At 38.9% G+C, this 21,419-nt stretch overlaps 1 protein-coding gene across 2 annotated transcripts in view; it reads right to left on the bottom strand.

Moving 5' to 3' along the window:
• Positions 1 to 562: 562 nt before the first annotated feature.
• The window catches only part of LOC147584243 (uncharacterized), a 124,871-nt gene continuing 104,014 nt past the window's right edge, over positions 563 to 21,419 (bottom strand). For both annotated transcript variants that reach the window (XM_086687400.1, XM_086687338.1), the window contains exons 9-13: positions 15,760 to 15,917; positions 13,924 to 13,966; positions 12,041 to 12,227; positions 2,960 to 3,095; positions 563 to 985 (exon numbers count right to left, since the gene is read on the bottom strand). In XM_086687400.1, the coding sequence (XP_086543526.1) occupies positions 886 to 985; positions 2,960 to 3,095; positions 12,041 to 12,227; positions 13,924 to 13,966; positions 15,760 to 15,917 (624 nt within the window). In that variant the 3' untranslated portion in view covers positions 563 to 885. The remainder of the gene's footprint in view (positions 986 to 2,959; positions 3,096 to 12,040; positions 12,228 to 13,923; positions 13,967 to 15,759; positions 15,918 to 21,419) is intronic.

Here is a 21,419-nt window from a genome sequence, read left to right as displayed (position 1 = left end):
TTTTCAGTTGTTCCAGAGCACTTAAATCTGACAATTGAACTCCCTGAAACTTGTTTTCCTTCTTCCATTAGTAAGGGCATGGGACTTCCAAGTGCATCACAACATCATGGCTCCACACTGGGATTGTTCCACTAAGAAATGAGGTCACTACTTAGAATTTACTTTTGAATTTCTCCGAATGTTACTTCCAGGGCAGGACATTCTTGACTCATTTTGTGTTTTCCCTTTGCAGTGTGACAGATATTCAGGTAATAATTCAGGTAATCATACAATGCATTTTTTGAGTTTGCTCCCCTAAATTCAGCCTACTTCCTTCCTTATTTTTATAGCAATAATTGTTATTATTTTCTTTCATCTGCGAAGTCCTGGGAAGTAGTTGGGTTAATTGATTGTAGGATGACCTGACAGAGAGGACCTTGTTTAGCTGTATTATTTATTCACCATTTAAGCCACTTCATTTCCATGATGTTAATTTTTCCAAATATCAGCTTCCCATATCATGGCCTATAGGCATTCTGGGAAGCCTACAGTCAAAGGAAAGAATGGAAAATTTAGCAAAGAATACAAAAAAGAAATTAACTTTTATTGAATTTATGCTTTCAAAAGACATGGGTATGGAACATACTATTTTTTGATGCTAACACGAGCAGCCTGAGGGGCAGAAACGTGAGATATTAATGATGTTGATAGATACTCTATTTTCTGAATGTCGCATTAGATGTTGGTGCTTTGGTTCAAAAACAAAGTGATAATATTATCACAAAATTTTAATGTTTTGGAGGAACATTCAGTTGAATGCTATGTAATAAAAAATGTTTTTGTTTCTTCCCACAACAGGCTGGTAGTGATTTTTGTGGGTCCTTTCTCTTAGGATTAGGGTTTCTTTTACATTCTGGTCTCCTCTAGAGGTCGATTCATGAAGTCTTGAATAGCCTGATGCAAAGGAAGCCACTTTTTGATAGATGCTTTCAGCGCTGTAATCCAGCTGTAGAAATAACAGTACAGGCCAGTTCATTTTAAAAAAATTGGACTGTAGGAAGATGAAATGTTAAAAAATCGTTTAAATTTATTTTCTAATAATTTCTCTCAGTTATTTAGTTTGAAATCAATATAGTAAACCCTCATCCTTAGGTTTGGATTGAATGAAAGGTAAAACACCAAATGCAGAGTATGTAATGTTTAGCAAAGAAGTAAAACTATGTTCATATAAATACTAGGATGAGAAGAATGTTCAATGTTTGTAGACAGTGATTAATGGAGCTATAGGGCTTTTGCAATTATTAATAGTACTTTACTGTTCCTATAGAAATTTCAAATTCAGTTGATCAAATATAGAGTTATCAAATATTGCCATTAGGGCAAAATATTCCTTTATTACATTCTATTAACCACAGCAAACTCTCTAGGTTAGCTCCCCTCTCTTTTCTATTTCCTTCTTTTCATTTTATTTTGTGATGGTTTATAAAGTGTACACATATAGAATTTATTCTAAGGGTAATTAGCACGTGTCATGTTTTTAAAAGAAAGGTTGGGTCAGATAAGCTTGGGTAGTGGGAGTTATGAAGAGCTCACCAGGATTCTTTCTAGCAGGGTGTGTCAGGAACATTGATAAGTTAATATGTTTTGTGATTCTCTAAGATGGAAATATGATATGTATCATTTCCTAAAAACTATTTTGCGGGAGTAGGGCATCTTGTGGAGCCAGAATTCCATGAACCACACTTTGCAAAACTCTACTCGTATGCTTTGAAGTATTTCTCTAGTGACTCACTATTGCTTCCTATCGATAATATTGACTCATGGATTTGGCAGTGAAATCTAACTGTTCAACCTCCACTCTTAGAGAAGACAGTGGATTTTAACAGATAAGGGTTAATTTTATTTTACTGACCCTTTTTCTAATATGCCAGCTGGAGTCTTACCTTCAAGGGAACCATCTTAGTTTGCCACGCAGATTGTATAGCATAAGCCCAAGGAAAAAGATCTTGGCAAAATATCTAGCAATTCTATATTCATTAACCTCCCACTCTAGCCTATCCTTAGGAATGAGTGGTGCAGACAAGGTTTACATAATGGGAGAAGGTAGGGAGACTCCTCTCTTCCCTAAAGGTTACTGGCTAGAAATCCTGAAATTCTACTTTCAGAGTTTATTTCTTTGAGTTAAAGCAATGCATTTGGTTCTTGTAAATACCCCTGGAAATTTTACCATGTCCTCTGTTTTAATAAATGACTGTGAATTTCTTTATTAGATCTTTTTAATCCAGACAGTTGGGAGAAAGCATCTGGATGAGGTGAGGGATGGTCATCAAGTAGTTGATAGTAGGAATGAGAGATGGAGGGCACAGGACGTCTTGAGTACTGAAATTAGATGGAGGAAGATCCTCTAGGTACCAGAGAATCCTTCTTCTGCCTCATGGTTTTGTCTCTTTTGACTCTACTGCTATTTTTTCCCCCAAATCATCATGAACCCAAGTGCCCATGTGTGCATGTCAAAGTGGATACTGAACATATTGAATTAGATAGGTAAGTTCTATATCCTTCAATGGCTTATAACAAAGCCAAACAACTGACCAAATTCGGATGGACATATCAATAAGAGTTATATGAAAGGAGGTGAGACAGCAAATCTGAATTAATAACATAATATTCATGGAAAACTGTGTTAGTAGATTTTTTTTTTTTATGTTTAAGTCTGAGCCCATTGCCTTGGGGAGAATTGTGGACTCCTTTTCCACTTAAAAAAGTACTTCTGGAGGAATCATCTTCTATGCATTGCAAAAAAAAAAAAAAAAACAAAAAAAAACAACAACAATCCTGGGGAGTATTAGCTATGAAGACTATGCAAGAAAGGGAGAGAGTTAACTGAAGATGGGAACTGAAGTTGGAGAGTAAGGGTAAGGGTTTTGCTAAGAAGACTTATCAAAGCAGATGAAGAAGAAATATGCAGACCTTGACTTACCGTTGGTTTTCTGTATTATTTTCTGCACAGAAATAGAAAGTCTTGAACTCTTCACATGGAGGTTTGAGTTCAATTACTGACTGCTTGAAGCTAAGGATCTGCTCGTTCACCCTGTATCCTTGCAGATATAGACCACCTACAGAGGGTGAAAGAAAAAAAAATGAGAATAGGGAAAGAGTAAGATGGGGGAAAAAAAGGGAATCTGAAAAAGCATCAAGAAAACTTTGTATCTGAAGGAATCTCTAATTCTAGGTGTCTAATTTTATAGATGAAGACACTGAGACTCGGAAGAATATGTAATTTAAGGTCCTCCACTAACGATTAATGGCAAGACTGGTAATACAGGTGGATTTCCCAGTTTTCATTTTTGTGGTCTTCTCATTATGTGTTCAGTATTTAGCTTGGGTTACTGTGGGTCTACGCCAGGTACTTTACCTGGAGGACACATTTTGAAATAAACTTTTTGGTATCAAAGAGTGACACCTGCAATATCACATTAGAGGAAAATTAAATACTATTTGCTTAGGCAGAACCATTAAAACAGCTTTCTTGAATAATAATGGAGATTGCCAGCAGTTTCTAAAACCAATGTAGATTCTCACCTTCTTTGTGAATATGCAAAGCACATTTAAAATATGAACCCACAGGGTGATATGAGGGAGCCAACTTGAATTAAAATGAGAATAAATGACTGGTTTTGGAAGATAATTTTTTTTTCCCCATGGTTCTTTGAGTCCAAGTTAGTGGTTATATATTTCTTGGCCTGAATTTTGTTTCCATTGTCTGGGGGTAGAGAAAGGATATTGGTCTGGGGGAAGAGGCTAAAAACTCAAAACCTTTATGTGTTTTATAGTGTCTTGATGCTCTGTGGTAACCTGAATCTCATGTACACAATCTAGGTAACGTCATTAATATCAGTGATCAGATTGTTTAAACCTGTTTCTTGCTCTTGCTAACTCTTGTTCTAATCTCCCACTTCCTCCCAGGAGCCACTTTAGTGCATTGTAGTAACAAAATACAAAAATACAACTTGGATGTTTGCTCTATCTGGTAGTTATTCTATACCAAAACGAAACCATGAAGGAAAAATTTCATCCCTTTGACTATGGCTGACCTTTGTTTTCCTTTTGGTTATATTTGGTACTGATGTATACTGTCCGGAAGTCAGACATTTTTTTCTTTTTAAACCGAAAGAGTGGCTTTTGGACTTCAAAATTTGTCTGTTTTATAGGGGGGGGGGTTACTTTTTTTTTCCTTAAAATTTGTTTATTTATTTATTTATTTAATTTATTTTTTTATGAGGTTTATTGTCAAATTGGTTTTTTTTTTTCAAATTGGTTTCCATACAATACCCAGTGCTCATCCCAAAAGGTGCCCTCCTCAATACCCATCACCCACCCTTCCCTCCCTCCCACCCCCCATCAACCCTCAGTTTGTTCTCAGTTTTTAAGAGTCTCTTATGCTTTGGCTCTCTCCCACTCTAACCTCTTTTTTTTTTTTTTTTTTATTTCTTTCCCCTCGCCCATGGGTTTCTGTTAAGTTTCTCAGGATCCGTATAAGAGTGAAACCATGTGGTATCTGTCTTTCTCGGTATGGCTTATTTCACTTAGCATAACACTCTCCAGTTCCATCCATGTTGCTACAAAGGGCCATATTTCATTCTTTCTCATTGCCACGTAGTATTCCATTGTGTATATAAACCACAATTTTTTTTATCCATTCATCAGTTGATGGACATTTAGGCTCTTTCCATAATTTGGCTATTGTGGGCACCTGAGTGGCTTAGTTGGTTAAGCATCTGACTATGGCTCAGGTCATGATCTTATGGGGGGGTTTAGATGCAATACTAAATTAAATTTTTTTTATTTAAAAAGAGTGAGTTTCTTTTTTTTTTATTTTTTTTTTAATTTTTTTTTTCAACGTTTATTTATTTTTGGGACAGAGAGAGACAGAGCATGAATGGGGGAGGGGTAGAGAGAGAGGGAGACATAGAATCGGAAACAGGCTCCAGGCTCTGAGCCATCAGCCCAGAGCCTGACGCGGGGCTCGAACTCACAGACCGCGAGATCGTGACCTGGCTGAAGCCGGACGCTTAACCGACTGCGCCACCCAGGCGCCCCAGTGAGTTTCAAAGCTAACTTCTAGAAATGCATTCATTTCAGAAATGGTTAGATTTTTTTTCCCCTTTAGTAGGTCCCAGTAAAATGGTATTTATAAAAATCAGAGAGTGACTTGTGTCTTTGTGCTAATCTGCACTACACAACATGAAATTCACACATTTGAAGTGGGCAATGATTTTTAGCTTATTTATGGAGTGGTGTGACCATCACCATAATCTAATTTTAGAACATTTTCATCACCTCAAAAAGAAACTCCATACCCATTAGCAGTCATTCCCCATTTGCTGCCCCAACCTAACACTAGGTGACTCTAACCTACTTTCTATCTCTATGGATTTGCTTTTCCTGGGACACTTAATATAAATGGAATCATACAATATGCAGTCTTTTGTGACTGGCTTCTTTTATCCGGTATGATGTTTTCAAGGTTCATCCATGTTGCGTCATGTATTAGTACTTCATTCCTTTTTATGGATAAATGATATTCCATTGTATGCGTATACCACATTTTATTTATCTCTTCGTTAGTTCATGGATGGACATTTGAGTTTTCTTCATTTTCATGACTATAATGATTAACATTATAAATACTTGTATACAAATTTTTGCATAGATATATATTTTGGGGTATATCCTAGAAGTAGAATAAGCATTGTGCTAGATGTGTCAGGACTATAGGCTACCCAAAGACATATCCAAGGGTTATTTTGCTGTCTTAATTCTCTGCTCCCAACAATAGCACAATGCATTTATATTACTGTACTGGTTTCTGATGTCTTCTTTCTTGTGAGCTTTCCCTTTCTCATATGTCTAAGCAGATATGAATACCCTCTTCTGTCCCTACACTTTTTGAGAATGGATAGAAAGTTTTGTCCAAAAATATGTCTGCTACAAACAGGAAAGTTTCTGACCCCTTTTCTAACCAGTTGCAGGGTAGAAATGATTGGCAGTAAAGACGTCTGACTATAACCCTATTACCTCATTTGAGGTGACCTCATTGGTCCAGTCTCTATCTGTTATTAAGTAGCAGCAATAAATAGCAAGCTGGCGCAACATTTGGACAGAGATTTCTCAGAAGAACTATGCAAGCATTAAGTGTTCCATTTGTTGCAATAATGTAAAATATATCTGAGAAGTGCACATATATCTGAGAAGTGCACATAGACCTTGATGTGATTTATTCAAGAACAATAGTTAAGTCATAATTTGTTACTTTCAGCTTTTGCTGGAGAGAGATAAGAGGGAAAAAAATCAAGCATATGGTGAATGACAAGGAGCCTGAGGGCCTATGAAGAGGCATTTGACCAAAGGGCTTTTGGAAATACTTGTACAGTGGCTTTTTAATATTAGCCAGCATAGGAGAGGCAGTGATGCATATTGTTAAAGTACGAGCACTTTCCTTGACAGTAAGCACAGACTTCAGGGAGCTGACCAGTGCTATTTCTACAACTCTTACAATACACATTAGAGGCATGTTTATCTAGCTGAAAGTACAATGTGAGATTCGCATCTACCCTGTTTTTTCCAGGAAATTAGGGCCATGTGGCTTCTCACGTCGCGTACTTTCCCCTTTCACTGTTATCGTTTCCCTGCCTTCTCTTTGCTGTCCCCGGGATTGTCTCAGTCCCTCAGGTGACTGTTACAGTAAATAAGTCAGGTCGCAAATACTACACATACCTTTAGAAGAAATATCATGTGAGGTGTCCGGGATCTCTTATAAAGAAGATAAATCAATGGGATAAAATTAATATAAAATAAAATTAAAATAAAGCAGTAAAGCCTCTGAGATGCTGTGGTCAGGGGACCATGTCTCTATGAAGTGGTGACCACAGAAAGTTGAGTCTTAATAACAAAGCAACTAATATCCTAGGTGGATGACAAAGATAATTGAAAGGAAAGAACCTAAGATTCTGAACACAAAACTGACCAGGAATGCAGAGACAATGATTTGTATATGAGTATTTTTCCAGGCTTTTTGCCTGTGATCCAAAGATGTGATAAATACAGAGCTCTATGGGTTTTCATACAGTTAGACCAAAAGTTTTGTGGAACATTGTGATGTACCATGATATTTTCTATTCAATTAAGTTCTATTCTGTTGTCCTTTTTTTTTTTTAATGTTTAGTTATTTTTGAGAGAAAGAGAATGATAAAACCTGAGCGGGGGAGGGGCAGAGAGAGAGGGAGACACAGAATCCGAAGCAGGCTCTAGGCTCCAAGATGTCAGCACAGAGCCCGACATGGGGCTCAAACCCACAAACTGTGAGATCATGACCTGAGCCAAAGTTGGACGTTTAACCAACTGAGCCAGCCAGGAGCCCTTATTCTATTGTACTTTTAAATACTCGCCACAACCTACTACATTGACTGCATGGCTCAGTAAGGGGGTAAAAACCTGTGGTTTGACGAATAATGCTATAAATAGTAACCACGGCCTGTTTCACTGGGCTGGAGAACAAGGAACCAAGCAAGGGTAGGATATGCAAGAGCCAAGCAGAGCTTGGACAATACAAGTGAAGGAGGAACTATAGATCAGACCAGCACGAAGGTCATTCACTTAGCATAACCTGGAAGAACTGAGTATAAGTATTAGAACTCTGTACAATCTTTATAAATATAATGATTCACATTCCATGCATATAAAAATGATTACATTCAACTGAGTACTTTATTTTATTTTTAATTGATTCATTTTAGTGCCTGTGGTGTTCGTGGCACAGCATAGGTTCAGCCCCAACTCAATAAATTTCTTCACTGTCCTTACAATTCCCAGTTGTTGTGATAAATAGTTGGACTGTGTGGATCATGGCTATGGCAGCCAATGTGCTGATTTCCAGAGACTAGATGCCAAATACTGAGTACTACTTTAAGAAGACTAATTTCTGGCAGGGAGTGCTATATATAGCATTATGGCTAAGAGTTTGGGCATAAGGATTTGGATAGCATTTGCTCAAATTTTGTCCCCTAACAGCTGGGTGACCACATCAGCATGTTAGTTAATTTCTCTAAGCCTTAGTTTCTGACTTATAATGGGACAATAACCATGGATATTTTGCAAATATTAGTTTTAGATGATGAGCATAAAGTACTTATTTAAGTGCTGGACACACAGGAAGCATTCAGTGAGACATACTTTCTGCCACCAATACACCTGAGCAGAATGATCCAGGCCTCTCAAAGAAATGCGGCTCCCCAGGGCAGTGATTCTTAGTGGACAGTAGAGAGAAGCATTTCTCTTTTGGGGATTTTCCACAGGAGATTTAGATATGCTTCTGTCTCAGCTTGGGTCTCACTGTGCCGGATCATTGGCTACGGGCCTCAGGTCACGATGCAAGTTAAGATGTATAAGGTTGAGAAGGGCTCTTAGGAAAAGAATGTAAACCTCAATGCAAAATTCCAATCTTGGGAAGGGTAAAGCACCCCAGAAGAGCTCCTGAACAGCCACCTTAATGCTAATGAAGAGTGAGCTGCTGATTAACCTTGGGAGAGCTTCCATCCGGACCCAGCAGCTGTCAGGGTGAGAGTGGGGAGGAGGTGGAAGTAAAGTGTATTTTCTGGCACAAGGTGCATGCTTAGGCAAATGGCACTTTTTATTCAAGAAAGAGTAGAGTCATGTAAAACCCTAAATCACAGGCCTCGATTTTAGAACATGGCCTAGACATAGCATTTTCTTTTGGAATTTCAGTAAGAAAAATGTTCTTTTAATCCATATTTGAGATAATTTAAGCTAGAAATGGAGGGCCCGTGGGCATAGGAATATTTAAGATGTATGGCTGGTTAAGAATGAATGGGCTTGATTAAATATTTTTATTAGTCACAGAATGATCTTTTTAAAGAGAGGAATTAAAAATAGATAGAAATTAGGTAACTTCCTAGGGCTAGAAAGAGTATGATGTGTCAGAAAGACTAGGCATCTGGTGGCCTGAGTTCTGGTTTTGCCTTTGAATTGATTTTCCAATCTTCTAACCATTCTCTACTATTACATGAGGGGATGACAAACTACTCACACTTCATGGGAGTAATGGCCACTTGGGGTCATTTAATCATTGATTCATTGATTCATTCATTAAAAATACATAGTATAGGGTCATCTTTGGAGCATATAGTCCCTTAGAAGAGATAATATGGCTCTCTGGAGGTAACATACAAGGTAGAGAGTGGTAAGTGTCACAAGATGGGTAAATGTGGAAGTTCAGAGAGGGGAGGCACTTTGTCTAAGACCATGTGGGATTGCTTGACAGGAGAGATGGCTGGTGACTGAATAAAAATTTGAAGGGCAGGTAGAATCTGAACAAGTTGTGTTGAGGAATCAGTAGATATACACCGGTTCAGGGGAAGGAACTAGAAAAAGCAAAGACATGGTGCCAGAAAAAGGTTTAAGATGTGTGGTGACTTATGGAAATAGAACATGACCATGTTTGATTGGAGTGCAAGGTGCTTTAACACAAGGAGTGGAAAAGAAAACCAGAGAGAAGGGTTTTGAGACAAAGTATAAAACTCTAGAGTACTATCTATGGAGTCAACAAAGAACCATGGAAGGTTCTGGAAAGATGTGTGAAATGATAAGAGCTGAATATAAAGTAGATGCCCATTTTTGTCTATTTTTTTCTTTTATTGGTGTAACTTAGGCTACCTGGGTTCAAATTCTTTCTTCATCATTTACTACCCAGGGGACCACAAGCAAATGATTTAACCTTGTTAAGCATTGGTTTGCAAACTGGTAGGTGGAATAATAGCCTATTTTCTGAGAGTGTTGTTGAAATTAAATAAAATGGTAAGTAAAAACACTTAACAGAGTGACCAATACAAAAGGAGGACTTACTAAATGGTAACTCTACTTTTGTTATTATTTTTAGGCCATTTATTAGCAGCCACTTTCCAGTTCTCCAAGTAGAACTTTTCTAAGTAGGACCTCCTTCTGACTTTTCAGAATAAGGGAAGCCACCTAGTGGCTGTTATTACTGTTTTAAACTTGGCGTCAGTAGCAGTCTCTGGGCCCCAGGGGTTTGGAAGCACTTTGTTTATATTTCAGTTTGGAATAATCTAAGCATCAATCCTAAACATTCCCTTTGAATCTATGGAAACAGTCTCTTAAAAATGAGCATGAATGATTTGGAAATTAAAATGATTCAGACTTTTGTGGTGATATTTTATAATAAAAATCCCAATCCATGACTACTTTGGAGTTTTGTTTTATTTACCTTCATTCCCATCCTGGTATCAGGTGCTTAAAACTATGGACTTGGGGAGTGCCTGGGTGGCTCAGTTGGTTAAGCCTCTGACTCTTGTTTTTGGCTCAGGTCATGATTTCATGGTTTGTGAGTTTGAGCTCTGTGGTGGGCTCTGTGCTGACGGCATGGTTCCTGTTTGAGGTTCTCTCACTCCTTCTCTCTCTCTGCCCTTCCCCCACTCTCACTTTCTCTCTCAAAATAAATAAATAAACTTAAAAAAAAAAAACAACTATGGATTTGGAGTTAAATAGCAACAGCCTGTTCTGTAAGTGCTTAGAAATGCTGGCTATCTCTTAATAGTTGAAAATATTTCGGGTCATGTTATAATATTCTCAAATGGAAAGTTGAATAAGTGAAAGAGAATCATTATATCATTCATCCTGAGTGATAAGAAATGGACCACAGTGTGATATTCACCTCGTACTTCTTTTGTACTTTCCAAGAAGGCTGATATGGTCACCAGATACTTCCTTCCCATTTGGCATGGCTGTCTAGCGTAAATAAACATAAGCATTAATGCTAAAAAAAATAATTAAATGACTGGGATTCCAGGATGTTTACTACTGCTAACTAAGGTTATTCATTTGGGGAAAAAGATCCAAGTGCAAATAAAATAGCAATAATCGCTTTTGTCAAAAACTGCAAAAGTCTAGGGGTGACTGGCTGGCTCACTCAGTGGAGCGTGTGACTCTTGATCTCAGGGTCATGAGTTCAATCCCCACACTGGGTGTAGAGATACTTGAAAATAAAATCTTTAAAAAAGACTACAAGAAGGCAAAATATTTCTTGTCAAAATCAGACACAACTATTTTATTATTAGATTATCAAAGAGGCAGCTGGGTGGCTCAGTCGGTTAAGAGTCTGACTCTTGGTTTCGGCTCAGGTCATGATCTTGCAGTTCATGAGTTCAAGTCCCACATCGGGCTCTGTGCTGACAGTGTGGAACCCTCTTGGGATTCTCTCTCTCTCTTTCTCTCTGCCCTCCCCTGCTTGCTCTCTCTGCCTCTCTCAAAATAAGTAAATAAACTTAAAATAAAAAAAACCAAATTATTAAATCATATTGTTTATATGCCCATTTTGCATATATAGCTTTTAATATATATAGTTTAATAAGTATGTAAATGTGTACATTTTTTAGAGTGAGAGCTTTTTATAGAGAGAGCTTTACATGTAGAGGTTAAGTCACCCTGATAACAATTACCTTGTGTGATCTTCACAACAGTCCTTCGAAATAGCTATTTGCATTTTACCAATGAGGAAAGTAAGTTTTAGGAAGTGAAGTAACTTGCCCAAGGAAAAGTGACAGTTAATGTTTCTTTTGTTATTCATTTGTCCAACATTAGGAATGTTCTGACAAAAGGGAGTTCCTAGCAGAAAGTTATTGACATAAACTCTGTATGCCATCAGTAACCAAAAGAATGAAGGAACTTACTTTTGCTTTTCTAGGCAAAAAAAGCTTGGGTTTACATCTACAGGATCTGGAGTTAGCTTGGCTGTTTAGAACTCAGCTTCGTTGCTTACTATGTGTGATCTTGTAAGTTAAGTAGACTTTCCAGCCAGTTTTCTTCTTTGTAAAAGGAGGATAATAACAGTATCTCTTCATTGGAGGATAAATGAACTAATTTAGGTAAGGCACACAGTATAAGGCTTGGTAAGAGGTCCATAAAGCTAGGATGTCACTCCTATTACTATTGTAATTACTATTATTTCAAGTGAAAGTTGAGTCCATACCTGAGGCCTGGGTGGAGCGAATGCTAGCATAGAAGTACAAGCAGCCATCCTTCAGAATGCAGTAGTGCTGGACCCACATATCTGTATTTCTGTCCAGTTGGTGCAAAAGGCCTAGGCACTCTGGGTTCTTGATAGCCAGGGGTGGGAGGTTACTGTTGTGCAGGGTAACGTCTTCCCAGACATGGTTCTGCAAGTGTAGCACAAAGGGATCATCTGAGTGCTCATCCTGTGCCAGTGGTCATTGACTCCCAGGAGCCAATGACATCAGCACTAAGTCTGTTTGACTTCAGAAAAGGCACTGCCCTCAGTGATTCTATTGCCAAGGCAATCTAATACTTGAGCAACTAGCCAGAAAACCTGAATTCATGTCCCTTCTCTTTGGTTTCTGTTCTAGTGTCAGGAAATCAAAAGACAATTTCACTGACCACTGGGATTGTCCTCTTACCCCTGTTCCTGGCATGTCTACTGTGTCTAATAGCAGCCGTTGGTTCATGCTTCACTTTAGAACTCCCATTTGTGCAAAGGACCAAGTTAAAGGCCCCAGGCCAGATCTGGCCTTAAGCTCACATGGTCAGTGATGTGCCAGGTCATGATAAATCCAGATCTTCTACCCTGGAGGGCAGTCCTTGGTCCATAGGCCTGAGAGGCAGGCTTTCCCTGTAACCTGACCTGAGGCAGTAGATGCAATGCTTCATCTCGTTATCACAATGCCCTACCAGGTGCCGGCCAGTTTCTCTTCCATATTTAGTTTCCATTTTGCTCTTTAGTTTTAAAAAGGCAGTGCAGAAGATTTCAGAATGCAGAGCCGGCTGTATTCTTTGCTGTGAAGAGGGAGCCTGTGGGGAGCTTGGGTGTTCCTTTTTCATTCTGCTACAGACACTCTGAACGCATCAGCCGACTAGAGCCCTCTTACAAATATCAGCCTAGTTAGGATGACACATTGGAGAGATGGATGAGTGTATTGAGCATTGTGTTCCAGGTAAAATGAAACACAAGTCTTGCTGTTTCTCATATGATGATGCCAGTGATTGTTCAGAAAGGACACTTATAGGACACAGGGCAGTACATTTAAGCTCAAACAATCCAAATTTCCCTGAATGTGTAAGAGCCGAAGCATGTAGAGAAGATAATGGATAGTAAATACCTTTTGCTTGTATGACATTTGGTGAGGAAATGAGCATATTTAAAGGAAGTGTATGACCTTATTAGAAATCTTACACATAGCATAAAAAGGAAACAGTTGGGCACAAAAGCAATCCCCTCCCCACCAGCCAGGTGATAGCACTAGCTCAGAAAGTGGGGTATCAAATGTCTTAGGGGCTAAAGGAATGACTCACCTGTTGATGTTAGGAAGTTAAAGGTCAAGCCCAAATTAGAAAGTATATTGCTGCAAGACTGGGAGTTTTGAACAGGTAGGAACAGTGAAAGTTGGGCTAATATGTGTCCAAAACAAGGGTATGAACATTAAGCAGTACATTTCTGAACATGCGACATGCAATTTCTAACATGCTGCTCAGCCTACAGCTCTATCCTAGGACATTCCTGAGATCTTGTACTTGGGGATTGAAAAGAAAACAGAAGCAGTGGTTTAACCTCCTGGACTGCTCCCTGTAAAATGGAAATCCCACCCCAATTTGTGACTACCTAGCGAGTTCACTGAGAGAAATGTCACACAAACCCCTGAAAATAAAAAGAACAGCAGGAATGCAAGTTCCCTCATGGAATCTGAATAGAAATCCCTGTTAACTTAAAATCCTCTTTCCCAGCTTTTAGAGCAGATCTGAGAAGTCCCAGGGTGAACTGCATGACATTTGACTTGATCCTTTCCCCCTCTGAGGAGAAGAGCAGGATGAAGGCAGAGATGAATATCAAGGATACCTTACCTGGCGGACAGGATGGATTGCTTTGTCCATTGCCTCCAGCCACCTGAAAGACAGTAAAATGAGAGGAACTCTCCTTTGGGGACTGGATAAGTATCATTCAGAGGGGCTTGCTCTTCTGCCTGCAAACCCATCTTCCAGACAGAATAGTCCTGAGACTCAGATATATTTCACGGCTGGAAGATGATGGTCGAAAGGCAACACATTCTTACGAAATTGGTATTACTGGATGGCAAAATCCCACCTCCGCCAGGCATATTTAAAATAAATTATTATCCTTCTCCTTTACCACTGTTTAATTAGGGACTAAGATAAAATTTCTTCACTCTTTATTTTACCAAGGCATGTGAATTAATTACCACCAGCAGGGCTAGTAACAATTTGGTGTTAATAACTATAAGGCACTGGCTATTACAATATGGAAAGACTGGCAGTCACTGTCCTTAGCTCCCTCCCCAAGTGTTCCTTGGACAGAGTAGACACATTTAGTGCACCATTAGTGCTCCTACTTGAGGACTATATTTTCTTAGTCTTGTCTCCTTAGCCAGCCACCAGCCTATCCACCCCATTTGCCAATCTTTTAAATTTTCTTTTAAACCCTGTAACTTTCAATCAAACCATACTGCTTGCTCTTCTCCCCAAAGTTTGATTTATTCCCTCTGCCTTTTTCTGTTCCATTTCTTCTTTTGCACGCTTGTCTGATCCTGTGCCACACCCTTTGTAAACTCTGCCCTCATCCCCGCCTTGGGAGATCCTCACTCCCTACACTCAGTTCCCGTGCCACTTTGTCTTCTCCTATAGCACTTCTTAATGTTTCTTTGGCATTACAAATATTCAACCAAATGCCCTATCTTCTTAGTTCTGAGCTTTTTTGAGGGCAAGAATTGGCATTTAATCATACTAATAGTCTGTGGAGAACTTAAAACACTGTCTTGGGCACATTAGCTAACCAACAAATATTTTGTTCCTGAATTGAAATACAGTCAGGTTACCATCATCATATTTCCCTCTTAGTCCTTTAAAGCAACATGCATTTGAATTAATAATGTTCTACAAGTAGGAACAGTATATTGTTTGTCTCAGAGGTTTCAGACCTAGGCTTCTCTTTAAGATTGGAACTGAGTCCAATTCCTCTTAAAGAAACACTCAACATCGTTGACCTCTTACTTTTTTGTCAGTCTCCCTTACTTCTACTCCATCGTACCTTCACCCTAAATTAGCAGCACTTACATTGCAGTTTTCAGTTGACTCACTGGATTGACCAGTGATCTCCATTCCCTTAGGGTGATACAGTGAAGTAATGATCATAAGCCACTAAATGCTTAGAATTTGTAGGCTACCCTCTTAGAAAGCCTGCATACCTCTACCCCTCCAGTTGGGTTGTATGCTTAAAAATGTCAACTGGATTCATTCCCCACAAAGCTACATTATTACTATTTATTTTGCTCATCTCCCTGTAGTGTGCTAAATTGCAACCCTACTACATTATTTTTATAGCTAGGACTATCAATCTGATGGGCTTAAAATATATAAACCTGGTAACTCAGGGAAGCTAGATGTGACCGTGACACTATTAAGCTTTTTTAGAAAATGTGGAGATCTAAAGTGAATGAATTAGGAGAAAATGTTTCAGTTCTTTAGCAATTCTGATAGAAAAAAAACTGGGGGAATAATGAAGGACCCAACTTTTCATACCTAATAAAAAGATAGTTGATTGACTCACACTATAAACTTGCTGTTCCCTTCTCTACTTCCAACCCCCAAATCAATAAGACTGCTATTGAAGAAGCATTCCTCCACCCAAAGTGAGACTGGTAAGATCACAGATTAATGAATTACCTTTTCATTTCTTGGTTTGAGGTTGCACAGAAGCAAAACGTTCTATTTCCAGACTGAGGCACACAGTTAAACACAAATGGTTTTCCCAAACTGCTATCAATGCCAACTTCTGCACCTTCTAATTTTATTACTTCTAGAGGCGAACATTTTCCTTCATCCTGTAATTGATAAGGAAGAGGTTCAGCACTGCAACTAAGCAGATAAGAGTGAACATGAGTGAAGAAAGGAGGACTGAAGTTATTTTTTTTATAATTGACTGTATGATCTGAAATGAAATTATAACCCAAATGAGTTTTTGTTGATTATGCTCCCCATGATATATTCCATGGAACTCCAAATCTCCAGCTATTATATTTTTCCACATCCCTTTTGAATACCCTCTATTAATATGCATTTTATTTATGCCAACTTGGGAAAGTATAGTTAATTATTAATGCCCATTTTTCCTATGAGAAAAAACATTAAAAGAAATTCACATTGGGATGCCTGGATGGCTCATTTGGTTAAGCATTCGACTTTGGCTCAGATCATGATCTCCCAATTCATGGGTTCAAGCCCCATGCCAGCCCTCTGCTGACATTTCCGAGCCTGGAGTCTTCTTTGGATTCTGTCTCTCCCTCTCTCTCTGCCCCTCCCACTCATACTCTCTCTCTCTCAAAAATAAATAAAACATTAAAAAAATTAAATTCACATTATAGGGGCATCTGGGTGGCTCAGTGGTTAAGAGTCCATCTTCAGCTCAGATCATGATCTCGCGGATCATGAGTTTGACCCCTGCATTGGGCTCTGCACTGACAGCGAGGGGCCTACTTGGGATTCACTCTCTCCCGCTCCCTCTGTCTCTCCCCCAGTTTTGTGTGCACATGTGCACATGTGTGCACTCCATCACAAAATAAAGCTTCTTAAAAAAATAAAAGAAGTTCACATTACAAAATATATGTGGTTGGTAGTGACATGAGATCTCTAGTTAGTTTCTACAATTAACATGTACTCCATGCTTATTGCGTATGGCCCTCTTCTAAATTCTTCACATCTCTTATTTGGTTTTGCTTCACAAATGCTTACAAGGTAGTTGCTTTTATCATCTCTATTTTACAGATCAGGAAACTGCAGCACAGAGAGAATCAAGAACACTTTTCTTTAAATGACAGTATTTTAAAATACCACCTATGTATGCAAGAGTAAAATAATTTTACAAGTAAATATTTTGTTATATTTATTTTACAATTATATCTCAAAACATCCTGTCCACTATTCATGTCCTCTCTAAAAATGACTATATTGCGGTTTAATTTATGTACCATAAAGTCACTAACTATATGCGTACAACTCAGTGATTTTTTTTTTAGGCAAGGTACAGAGTTGTAAAACCGTTGCCACAATCTAGTTTTAGAACTTTCCATCAATCTCCAAATTTTCTTTCAGCCCATTTGCAGTCAATTGCCACCCTTGCTCCTCCAATCATAGGTAATCACACATCTGTTTTCTATTCCTATGAATTTGCCATTTCTGGACATTTCATATAAGTAGTATCATATACTATGTTCTTTGTGATTAGCTTCTTTTACTTAGTGTAATGTTTTCAAGTTTCATCCGCAGTGTAGCATTTATTTGTTCTTCATTCCTTTTTATTTCTGAGCTATTATTCTATTATACAGGTATGCATCATTTAGTTTGTCCATTCACAAGATAATGGTGATTTTTCTTTCAAGTTTTGGTCTATTTTGAATAATGCTGCTATAAACATTTGTGCACAGGTCTTTGTGTGGACATATGTTTTCATTCTCTTTGGTACATTACTAAGAGTGAAAGTGTTGGGTCACATCGTAGGTTTAATTTTACAAGAAACTGCCAAACTATTTTCCAAAGCGGCTATACCATTTTACATTCCCACCAGTAGTCTATGAGTGTTCCAGATTCCCAACACCCTCACCAATAGTCTGTAGTGCTTGTCTTTTTGATAATAGCTGCCATCCTACTGGGCATGTAGTAGAATCTCCTGGTGATTTTAATTTGCATATTTCTAATGGCTGATGGTGTGGAGCATCGTCCATACCAGAGGCTCTTAACCAGTTTTAGGTAACGACTTCCTTTGAGATGCAGATGAAAACCCTCTCACCCCTCCCCTAACACATTTATATGTGCACATATACACACATGTGTGCGTGTAAATACATGTGTGTGAGACATGTTACATGTATACACATGCATGGGTACATATAAACACACATGTGCGTACATGCATACGCAGAAATTTTCTTGCTACTCATGGGTGGATGGAAACAAAAATATTCTTTGACCAAAAGTAATATCTCATAGTTGTATGGCACTTTAGTTTATAAAACATTTCCATGGGCTCTGCCTTTTCATGTTTTATAACTACTCTATAAAATAGGAAGCCACTCTTATCCCCATTTTCTAGAGGAAGAAACTGAGTTTCAATGAGATGCCCCAATGTTACATAGAAATAGAATTTGGACACTGGTCTTCTGTCTCTGTCCTCGACACTACTTCTGCCATGTGTCTGGCTTCTTGGGCCATGGAAATTTGGGAGACTGCTGGATCTTAGATTCAGCATTTGAAGGCTATAATATTGAACATTTTAGGAGACACAGTATGTCCTGAAGCCACTAACTTTCCTGGAATAGAGACAGAGATGTAGAATTTCAGTCAGTTTTAGTAAATATAAAGAAAGTAGCACATGTTGTAATCATTGGACATGGTCAATACTATGATATTAAAAGTCAGAAGAATATATTTTCATTTGCTTTAATAAGGATAAAGGCTTTACATGTCCATAATGGCTACTTATATCATTTTCACAGGAGCATTGCAAACTATAAAAAGATATGGGAAAACAAATGAAGCCTGGAAATTTTATTCTCATGAGAAGTGACAGATGTGCTCATTTACTAAGAGCAAACACTCACTTGATTTGCTTTCCTTTGGGCCCATTTTATAGATAAGATGATATGTCAGTCTCAGCATTAGCACCATTAGGTTACTCTAGAGCTACCATGTTCTCCACATCCTTTGCTGTAAGAGAATGCAAAGGACTACATTCATATGGCATGTGACACAACCAAGAATAGTGCCTTAAGTCACTTATGAGGCTCTTTTTCCTCTGCTCAAATAGCAGCTATGTCAGAAGAATGAATGATTGATGAATGGATTAGATTAAAGACTGAATGCTACCGTCTCTTACATGGCCTCTAACACAGCCTGGATTCCCTTTTGGCTACTCTCAGCTGCTCCTCATTGTCCATGATTATGAGCCTGCTGTGGCCCTGGGAGCAGCTGCAATAAGACCAGGCACACAGAGCCCACGTAGCGGGTGTGGTACTCTTGCAGCCGTGCTCATTCATCTTACTCTTTTCTCTCGGTTTCACCAGTCCATGCACCTTTAAACTCCACTCTTGTGGAGATATGGGGTTTAGAAAAGGTTCTCTTTTAGTTGAATCCGAACGCTGCTTGGTCTGTGGTTCTGTATTCTCCAATCAAATGTTTTCTAGAGATAAACAACAATGAGAACGCCAATTTGTCTTACTGCCATGCCCTTGGGGTCTTTAACTCTTCCCTTAAGCAAAACTCAGTCCCTCAGTTTAATTCTTAAATGGGTTCTGTTTGAGTCTTTCCCTCTGGCTCTGCCAAAAGTCTGACTTATGTAGGTATTGAAAACAGCAAAGAATTTTTAAAGACTGGTTTCCCTAGGGGGCACCTGGGTGGCTCAGTCGGTTGAGCCCAACTTCAGCCCAGGTCATGATCTTGTGGTTCACGGGTTGGACCCGCCTTGGGCTCTGTGCTGACAGCTCAGAACCTGGAGCCTGCTTTGGATTCTATGTCTCCTTCTCTCTCTGCCCCTCCCCTGCCTGTGCTCTGTCCCTCTCTCTCTCAAAAATAAATAAAAACATTAAAAAAAAAAAAAGACTGGTTTCCCTACAACTTTATATTCTCCTTTTCAAGGAATGGAAAGACTCTAGCTTCATTTTTTTTTATTCCTGAGCCAAATGAGAGATCCAGTTGCTTCATGGATACGAGAGTGAGTAAAATAGAAATGATGCTGAATAGAATAATACCAAGGAATTGTTTAGTGAGGTCCAGAAGCTATCAACTGAGATAAAGGAATTTAGGCTGTTTATGCCAGGTGGCCTTGGATAATGTTGACAGTGTCTGTCATGGAAATAAGATTTCTACAGAAATGATTCCAAAGGTCAGACTGCTCAGAAAAGGGAAATAGTAAATAATAAGGACAAAAACCCAACCCAGAGTGAATCCACTTATAAATTAAATTTTTTCTATAAGGAAAAATACAGACAAGGACATCTGTATCTGTCTGCAACCTGGGCTTTCTGGTAAAATAAAATTACCTACAGAGGTTTTTTTAGTTATTTGCTTTGGTCAAAATTTTGGTTTAAACTTGGCAGAAATATTTTGTGGTTGCGTCTCTTTTTTAAGGAGAGAGAAAAGGTTAGGACACTATACCAACATGTTTCACTTTATCTAAAGGCATAGCCATGAAAATCCATAAACTAAGGAGGAAAAAGGCATCTTTAGCCAGAAAAAGGAACTGATAATTCTCAGTGGGGAAAACAGAACCAAAATAAATTTAGAGGGAAAGAAAGCATGTCCTAAAGCAAAACAGCACATGAAAGGTACATAAAACACACATCTAGACTGCTATATTTAAAGCTAGCAGGTTGAAGCAAAATTGAGGGGTGAGTGCCTCTTGGAGCCTTATTAATGATGATCAGAGCCTTTTATCTGTAGGCAGCAGTTTGGAGGCTTCCCTCCTCCCTGGTGTCTGAAAACCATCACTCTGATAGCTAGGAGGCAGTGGCCTCTGTCCATGTCATAGCTGACTGGATCAGGAGGGCGGCAAAGCCTGCAACGGTAAGGAGAGATACAGGATGCTTTCGCTGGAGTAGCCTGTGTTACCTATCTCCGTTCTTGATTAAATGGAAGTTTTGACCCTAGGGACTGCACTCCCCTCATGACCCACTCAAGATTATTACATACATGTATGTATACATTTGTTTATTTATTTATGCTTTCCTCTTTTCCCTCCAAGTAGGCAAGAAAGCATTGATGAAGAAAAGAGGACAGAGAATAAAGAGCATGCACGTCAGACTCTTGTTTGTGGCTGGTACTGGGTTCTCTGTCAGAGCTTTGTGAATTTAACGTTTCTCTTTTTGCTTTTTTCAAGAAATGGAGATGATGACGATTTTATTCCCCACAGTTGCAAGAACTCTTCTCTGAATAGAAGTGCGTTTCCTGCTCTTTCCCTACTTTTATAATGCCTGGCTGCCACCAACACGAGCAGAGGTAACTGGCTGCAAACTCAGAATTTTGTGCTTTTCTTTTCAGTTTGCTTGGAGTAGGGAGCCATGTTTTAGGAATGATAAATACAGGCTGGCAGCATCATGTTGTTTCCTGGCACCGGGGAGACTCCAGGCTCCAGGAAACACAAGTGGCTTTTGGGGCTGGAGGAGTTCATGTGCACACAGACCAATGCATTATGCTGCTCCCAGACAGACAGGCTTCCTGCTAGAAAGTCAGCTAAGTGGAGGGATGATAATGAAGTTGGAGTCTGAGCTGCCCATGCTTTACAGCTTTGAAGAGACACTTCTGGCCTCAGTCACATGTCTCATTTGTCACCATTT

The sequence above is a fragment of the Puma concolor genome, chromosome A1 (genome assembly GCF_028749965.1).
Source record: "Puma concolor isolate L17-30 chromosome A1, mPumCon1.1.hap2, whole genome shotgun sequence".
Classification (NCBI taxonomy): domain Eukaryota; kingdom Metazoa; phylum Chordata; class Mammalia; order Carnivora; family Felidae; genus Puma; species Puma concolor.
This window is presented reverse-complemented; position numbering and strand designations above follow the sequence as displayed.